This window comes from Entelurus aequoreus, linkage group LG12 (assembly GCF_033978785.1).
Source record: "Entelurus aequoreus isolate RoL-2023_Sb linkage group LG12, RoL_Eaeq_v1.1, whole genome shotgun sequence".
Lineage (NCBI taxonomy): Eukaryota > Metazoa > Chordata > Actinopteri > Syngnathiformes > Syngnathidae > Entelurus > Entelurus aequoreus.
Window position 1 is genome coordinate 68,459,312 of NC_084742.1, and position 10,000 is coordinate 68,469,311.

At 36.8% G+C, this 10,000-nt stretch overlaps 1 protein-coding gene across 6 annotated transcripts in view; it reads left to right on the plus strand.

The window, feature by feature from the left end:
- Positions 1-10,000, plus strand: part of sox5 (SRY-box transcription factor 5) — an 863,129-nt gene that overhangs the window by 800,749 nt on the left and 52,380 nt on the right. For all 6 annotated transcript variants that reach the window (XM_062066517.1, XM_062066520.1, XM_062066521.1 and 3 more), the window contains one exon: positions 1,827-1,903. In XM_062066517.1, the coding sequence (XP_061922501.1) occupies positions 1,827-1,903 (77 nt within the window). The remainder of the gene's footprint in view (positions 1-1,826; positions 1,904-10,000) is intronic.

The window sequence follows — 10,000 nt, forward strand, 5'->3', positions numbered from 1 at the left end:
GCTAAAAATGCAGCTAACATAAAGACCAACACACACATGGTCACACACACACACACACACACACACACACACACACACACACACACACACACACACACACACACACACACACGCACACACACGCACAACACAACCTGCTCACTGAACTTTGTGAATATTAGAAAATGTCCATCCACAACACATAATTCAAATTTACACCCATTTAAATCCCCTGCAATGCATGATGGGAAAGATTATATGAGTAATTCAGGCTAATGACCGTGAATTGTAATTGGGAGTTTACACAGCACAGTATTTTTATATATATATATATATGACCCAATCCAAATAACCTTCCCTAGTCATGGTGCTAAAAATGCAGCTAACATAAAGGCCAACACACACATGGTCACACACACACACACACACACACACACACACACACACACACACACACACACACACACACACACACACACACACACACACACACACACACACACACACACACACACACACACACACACACACACACACACAACACAACCTGCTCACTGAACTTTGTGAATATTAGAAAAAACGTCCATCCACAACACATAATTCAAATGTACACCCATTTAAATCCCCTGCAATGCATGATGGGAAAAATGCAAAAACTCTCATTTTAGCTGCTTGATATTTCTGATTGGTTACAAAACTTTTAAGACGGTTGTCATGGAAGTAAACAATGTAGGAGTCCAACTTTCATATAATCAATATACAATTATATTAATTTTATATCCATTAGTTGTATTGTATATCCATCATATTACCATAATATGTACACACACAAATACATACATGTATATATCTACATATATATATATATATATACAAATACAGTGTATGCATATACATATATACATACATGTATATATATATATATATATATATATATATATATATATATATATATATATACATATATATATATATATATATATATATATATATATATATATATATATATATTATATATATATATATAAATAGTTACATTACATCAATCGGCTTTCGGCCCCCGGCCATGTTTTTTTTTTAGCTCAACGCGGCCCCCAAGTGAAAAAGTTAGGACACCTCTGCTCTAAATACTCCTAAGTACAAGTGAGAGTTGTATTATTATATGGGAAGTTACGAGGAAGTAATGTGCACTTGCTCACATTCTTTGAAGTTGACAGTGAATCAGCACTTTTTCAGTCTTACTTAATTCCGCTCACATTCTCGCCAACTTTGCATGACAATTAAAGTACATTCCAGCCGAGTAATTGCAGCCAAGCCTATCTGCACTTTTGCACAATCACTATTAATCCACACTTTGCTTCCACCTTTTCTTATTATTTCACCCCTTTTTTTCTCCATATCTTGATCAATGAGGGTGTGCACCACTTCAGGTACCCCCGAATAATGGGACCTTTCCATTCAGCATGAAGTCATTAAATACATTTATAATAATAGGAACTCTCTATATTTGTTATTATTATTTTCCTTGAAGCCTGTTTATCAGGAGACAGTAGAGTCTGACATGGCTGCAACATACAAGTAGCATCATTGGAATGAAGTCCATGAAGAGAGGACATGAGGGTGACAATGCAGCAGGAGGACTTCATTACCTCGTGCTCTTTGTGGCACGGTCTTAGGGAAGAAGACCCAATCAGGTCCTGGCACACAAAGGCAAGCTCTGACAGACTCAGGTCTAGATGGGAGGGACCTTGAGACAAAAAAAAAAAAAAAAAAAAAGACGCAGAAAAACAAGATTTTTGTCATGTTCCTGTTAAATGATGACATCTTCTCAACACTTCTGTCCACAGGTGACCCCTACCCACTCCAGCTCATACCCACAACAATGGCTGCCACCACGCCAGGCCTGGGACCCCTTCAGCTCCAGGTAAGATGTACGGTGGCTCTACTTCCGGTACCCCCAGTGCAGGGGTGTCTGAACTAGTAAGATGTCCAGTGGGTCTACTACCCCCAGTGCAGGGGTGTCTGAACTAGTAAGATGTCCAGTGGGTCTACTACCCCCAGTGCAGGGGTGTCTGAACTAGTAAGATGTCCAGTGGGTCTACTACCCCCAGTGCAGGGGTGTCTGAACTAGTAAGATGTCCAGTGGCTCTACCACCCCCAGTGCAGGGGTGTCTGAACTAGTAAGATGTCCAGTGGCTCTACTTGGGGCACCCCCAGTGCAGGGGTGTCTGAACTAGTAAGATGTCCAGTGGGTCTACAACCCCCAGTGCAGGGGTGTCTGAACTAGTAAGATGTCCAGTGGCTCTACTTGGGGTACCCCCAGTGCAGGGGTGTCTGAACTAGTAAGATGTCCAGTGGCTCTACTTCTGGTACCCCCAGTGCAGGGGTGTCTGAACTAGTAAGATGTCCAGTGGCTCTACCACCCCCAGTGCAGGGGTGTCTGAACTAGTAAGATGTCCAGTGGCTCTACTTGGGGAACCCCCAGTGCAGGGGTGTCTGAACTAGTAAGATGTCCAGTGGCTCTACTTGGGGAACCTGGCCATAGGGAGAATTTACTTTGAGAAAGTCAAATTAAAGGCGTGTTTATCATCGTCAGAAGATTATTTCTATGACAATTTATCTTGCTTTTGAAAGGTCTGAAGCAGAAGATTTATTTACATGACCCAATGCAAACAACCTTCCCTAGTCATGGTGTAAAAAAATTTTTTTTAATCGAACCAATACTAAATGCACACAGACATGGTCTAGATGGGACAAACAAACATAAAAAAATAAACATCCACACACCATAAAAAAAATCTGAATGACACTAATTTAAATCCATTACAAAGCATGATGGGAAAAATGTCCAACACTCTTCCCACTTATTCATGTTTGCTGCATTTTAGCTGCTTGATATTTCTGATTGGTTACACAACTTTAAGAAGGTCGTCACCAAAGTAAACTTTCACACACTCTTAATGTCCAATTATACACACACACACACACACACACACACACACACACACACACACACACACACACACACACACACACACACACACACACACACACAGTGCATAGAATACACACCTGCTGCATATACTTTTATGTACACTTAATGTGGGTCAAAGTTGACGCAGAGAGCGCGTGACACACCTGTGACACACACACCTGTGACACACACACCTGTGACACACAGGTGTGTGTGTCACAGGTGTGACACGCCCGCCCTTACATAGTGTATGTTGGCCACTGCAGGGAAACATCACCACGCTGTGGGTAAACGTTTCCCTGCGCCATTGTTGATTTCATTAGGACTCGTGTGTGTGTGTGTGTGTGTGTGTGTGTGTGTGTGTGTGTGTGTGTGTGTGTGTGTGTGTGTGTGTGTGTGTGTGTGTGTGTGTGTGTGTGTGTGTGTGTGTGTGTGTGTGTGTGTGTGTGTGTGTGTGTGTGTGAGTGATGTCCTCAGATCACTTCTTCAATCCAGTGGTCCATATGTTCCGCAATGTTCTGCCGCCGCACTTAAAATCTCGGCTTTGTCCACCAAGCGCTAAAAAACTCACACACACGCACTCTCACACACACACACACTCTCACACACACGCACACACACACACACACACACACACACTCACACACACACACACTCTCACACACACGCACACACACACACACACACACACACACACACACACACACACATTGAGATTAGGGCTTTGTACTAAAAGTCTAAATATGGGAGGATTTATTCATGTGATACTTCTCCTGCTTTTTTTTGTTTGTTTTTTTTACCTTTAGGTCGCCATAGCAACACGTTCTGATTGATCATGACCATAATCCATAGTGTACCTTATCAGATGGTATACATGCTATGCTATACATCATTGAAAAGTTCTTATTATAATAAAGTCAGGGGGTCTTAACCTTTTTGACGTCGGGGCCCAACTTTTCCACTACACAGGGGCCCGGGGCCCAGTGAATTTGTCATCTTACTCTTCATTTGAATTGTATTCAACAATTCTAACTTATAAATAAGTTATAACCAAATATAAATGACTGGGGATGTAACGATATAAAAATGTCGTATTGTGGTTATTGTGAGCAAAATGATCACTCTTAGCATTATTATCACAGTACTTATCATTATTATCACGGTACTTATCATTATTATCACGGTACTTATCATTATTATCACGGTACTTATCATTATTATCACAGTACTTATCATTATTATCACGGTACTTATCATTATTATCACACTACTTATCATTATTATCACACTACTTATCATTATTATCACAGTACTTATCATTATTATCACGGTACTTATCATTATTATCACAGGACTTATCATTATTATCACAGTACGTATCATTATTATCACACTACTTATCATTATTATCACGGTACTTATCATTATTATCACACTACTTATCATTATTATCACGGTACTTATCATTATTGTCACAGTACTTATCATTATTATCACGGTACTTATCATTATTATCACACTACTTATCATTATTATCACACTACTTATCATTATTATCACAGTACTTATCATTATTATCACACTACTTATCATTATTATCACGGTACTTATCATTATTATCACGGTACTTATCATTATTATCACACTACTTATCATTATCATCACAGTACTTATCATTATTATCACGGTACTTATCATTATTATCACAGGACTTATCATTATTATCACAGTACGTATCATTATTATCACGGTACTTATCATTATTATCACAGTACTTATCATTATTATCACGGTACTTATCATTATTATCACAGTACTTATCATTATTATCACGGTACTTATCATTATTATCACACTAATCATTATTATCACAGTACTTATCATTATTATCACGGTACGTATCATTATTATCACAGGACTTATCATTTTTATCACAGTACGTATCATTATTATCACGGTACTTATCATTATTATCACGGTACTTATCATTATTATCACACTACTTATCATTATTATCACACTACTTATCATTATTATCACGGTACTTATCATTATTATCACATTACTTATCATTATTATCACGGTACTTATCATTATTATCACGGTACTTATCATTATTATCACACTACTTATCATTATTATCACACTACTTATCAATATTATCACGGTACTTATCATTATTATCACACTACTTATCACGGTACTTATCATTATTATCACGGTACTTATCATTATTATCACAGTACTTATCATTATTATCACACTACTTATCATTATTATCACAGTACTTATCATTATTATCATGGTACTTATCATTATTATCACAGGACTTATCATTATTATCACAGTACGTATCATTATTATCACACTACTTATCATTATTATCACGGTACTTATCATTATTGTCACGGTACTTATCATTATTATCACACTACTTATCATGATTATCACGGTACTTATCATTATTATCACACTACTTATCATTATTATCACAGTACTTATCATTATTATCACAGTACTTATCATTATTATCACGGTACTTATCATTATCATCACAGGACTTATCATTATTATCACAGTACGTATCATTATTATCACACTACTTATCATTATTATCACGGTACTTATCATTATTATCACGGTACTTATCATTATTATCACACTACTTATTATTATTATCACGGTACTTATCATTATTATCACACTACTTATCATTATTATCACGGTACTTATCATTATTATCACAGTACTTATCATTATTATCACACTACTTATCATTATTATCACGGTACTTATCATTATTATCACGGTACTTATCATTATTATCACGGTACGTATCATTATTATCACACTACTTATCATTATTATCACGGTACTTATCATTATTATCACACTACTTATCATTATCATCACGGTACTTCTCATTATTATCACGGTACTTATCATTATTATCACAGTACTTATCATTATTATCACACTACTTATCATTAATATCACAGTACTTATCATTATTATCACAGTACTTATCATTATTATCACACTACTTATCATTATTATCACGGTACTTATCATTATTATCACAGTACTTATCATTATTATCACACTACTTATCATTATTATCACGGTACTTATCATTATTATCACGGTACTTATCATTATTATCACAGTACTTATCATTATTATCACACTACTTATCATTATTATCACGGTACTTATCATTATTATCACACTACTTATCATTATTATCACAGTACGTATCATTATTATCACGGTACTTATCATTATTATCACGGTACTTATCATTATTATCACGGTACTTATCATTATTATCACAGTACTTATCATTATTATCACACTACTTATCATTATTATCACACTACTTATCATTATTATCACGGTACTTATCATTATTATCACGGTACTTATCATTATTATCACACTACTTATCATTATTATCACGGTACTTATCATCATTATCACACTACTTATCATTATTATCACACTAATCATTATTATCACGGTACTTATCATTATTATCACACTACTTATCATTATTATCACGGTACTTATCATTATTATCACACTACTTATCATTATTATCACGGTACTTATCATTATTATCACGGTACTTATCATTATTATCACGGTACTTATCATTATTATCACGGTACTTATCATTATTGTCACGGTATTTATCATTATTATCACGGTACTTATCATTATTATCACACTACTTATCATTATTATCACTGTACTTATCATTATTATCACAGTACTTATCATTATTGTCACGGTACTTATCATATTATCACAGTACTTCTCATTATATCAACTACATTTAGAATGAATGTTTCTTAATCAAACTGTCAATAGAATGAAAGTGCAAATGAAAATACAGCTTCACCACTTTGGTCATCATTTTTGCGCGTAATAATTGTTTTAATGATTTTAATATTGTCATTACTGCCACAAGTGGTGGAAAAGTGCACTGCAAGCTATCTGAGCTGAAAAAGGTGTATTTGTGGTGACTGATTGAACGTCCGTGACGCTTACAGCGCACCAATCTGAAAGAACTCGGCCATTTTCCCTCCCAGATTGTATGTGTGAATAAAAAGGAGGACCCTCATGGAACGCCACAATAACGCGGGCAGAGAAAGAGAAAAGCGTCTCTGAGTGGTGTGGCGTTCCTGGAAATATGTCCTAATCTCCTGCTGGATAGAAGTCCCTCTCAATGGCAGCTTTTAAGTCCTGCATGTTGTTCAAGGCCATGCGCGTGGACTTTTAATCTGCGGGGGATGAGTGTGACATTGTGCATTAGACGCTATTAGTCTGCCGCTGCTGATGTGATTGATATGATCCACCCAAAGTGAGGAGGTAGACTTATTTAGACGCACAGGAAGGAATTGTGTGAGGCTTAAAGAGGGTCAATGGCGAGGGTCGCAGAGGCAGATGTTGCCACATATTGTCCTGGATTAGTGCACTGTACACGGGAGATGTTGCCACATATTGTCCTGGATTAGTGCACTTGGGGGGGGGGGGGGGGGGGTCAAACACACACACATGCGAGATGCAAGCGCTACAAGTCCAAGTGGAGGCACGTACACAAAAAGAAGCATCAACACGCTCACTTTTTTATTACAGGAAAACAAATCAAGCCCTTAAGACAGGGGTCGGTCTTAAGGGCTTGATCCCAAAATGTTGAAAGAGCCAAATTGGACCAAAAATACAAAAACAAATCTGTCTGGAGCCGCAAAAAATTAAAAGCATGAGATATAAATTGAATTAAGAGGACTTAAAGGAAACTAAATGAGCTCAAATATAGCTACAGATGAGGCATAATGATGCAATATGTACATATCGCTAGCCTAAGTAGCATGTTAGCATCGATTAGCTTGCAGTCATGCAGTGACCAAATAGGTCTGATTAGCACTCCACACAAGTCAATAACATCAACAAAACTCACCTTTGTGCACTCATGCACAACGTTAAAGGCCTACTGAAATTATTTGTTTTTATTTAAACGGGAATAGCAGATTTTAAACCACCTCGGATACTATATCCTCTTGAAAATGAGAGTCGAGAACGCGAAATGGACATTCAGTGCCTTTTATCTCCACGACAATACATCGGCGAAATGCTTTAGCTACGAGCTAACGTGATAGCATCTTGCTTTAACTGCATATAGAAACAAAAGAAATAAACCCCTGACTGGAAGGATAGATAGAAAATCAACAATACTATTAAACCGTGGACATGTAAATACACGGTTAATGCTTTCCAGGCTGGCGAAGGTTAACAATGCTGTGCTAACGACGCCATTGAAGCTAACTTAGCAACCGGACTGCACAGAGCTATGCTAAAAACATTAGCTCTCCACCTACGCCAGCCAGCCCTCATTTGCTCATCAACACCCGTGCTCACCTGCGTTCCAGCGATCGACAGAAGGACGAAGGACTTCACCCGATGCGTTTGGCGGCCCGGAGACGTAGGAAGTCAAGGTGAAGTCGGCGGCTAGCGCGGCTAGCGCTCCAACAAAGTCCTCCTGGTTGTGTTGCTGTAGTCCGCTGCTAATACACCGATCCCACCTACAACTGTCTTCTTTGCAGCCTTCATTGTTCATTAAAAAAAACTGCAAAAGATGTCCAGAATACTGTGGAATTATGAAATGAAAACAGAGCTTTTTGTATAGGATTCTACGGGGTACCATAACTTCCGTTACTCTGACTTCGTCACGCGCATACGTCATCATACCGCGACGTTTCAGCCGGATATTTCCCGGGAGATTTAAAATGTCACTTTATAAGTTAACCCGGCCGTATTGGCATGTGTTGCAATGTTAAGATGTCATCATTGATATATAAACTATCAGACTGCGTGGTCGCTAGTAGTGGCTTTCAGTAGGCCTTTAAAAGTGTGGTGGACAAAATGAGACAGAAAAAGAAGTGGCACAAAACACGTCCTAGTAAGTCGGAGAAAGTTATACATGTAAACAAACTAAGGTGAGTTCAAGGACCGCCAAAATTAGTAGGACAAAACGGCGCTTGCCAAATACTCGAATCAGTGAAGCATGTTTAATATAAACAGTGTGCTTTATAACAATTAGGGAGGTTTGTGTCATGTTTGTCCTCCTACAGAAACCATACTAAAACAAAAAAATAGATTTTTTTTTTTCCCCTCATCTTTTTCCATTCTTCATACATTTTTGAAAAATCTCCAGAAAGCCACTAGGGCGGCGCTAAAGAGCCGCATAGAGCCGCGGGTTGCCGACCCCCGCCTTAAGAAAATGACATCATGATGTTGACTTTTTGGACGTTTTTTAAAAGGCAAAAACATTGAAGATGCTTCGGAATTTTTTTTTTTTTTTTTTTTTTTTTTTTTTTTCAAAAAAGTGAATCAGGAGCAGCTGTGAGAATGTGATGATTGTTTGTGTTTGGAAGTCAAATGATAGGTGTTTTATTATGTATTGGTTTGTTATAAAAAAAAAAAGTATATATTGTGACAGGCTGAGTCAGATGTGATACAAATTGAAAATCACATATAGAAATAGCTTTTTGTAAAACAAAAATAATAATAAAAGATTTTTTCCGACAGACCAATACAAACTACAGTTTAGAATCATTGGAATTCTCTGGCATGTATTTAGTAGTTCAGCCTTTAAAGGCTTCCATTCCCAAAAACAGCACAGAGTTTCTTAACGAGCGTCTTTGCAGGATGTCACTAAAACTACAGCAAACTACGCTTCTTTTATTTAACAAACACATAGATGTTTATTTAACAAACAAATAGATGTTTATTTAACAAACAAATAGATGTTTATTTAACAAACACATAGATGTTTATTTAACAAACACATAGATGTTTATTTAACAAACACATAGATGTTTATTTAACAAACAAATAGATGTTTATTTAACAAACACATAGATGTTTATTTAACAAACAAATAGATGTTTATTTAACAAACAAATAGATGTTTATTTAACAAACACATAGATGTTTATTTAACAAACAAATAGATGTTTATTCAACAAACACATAGATGTTTAT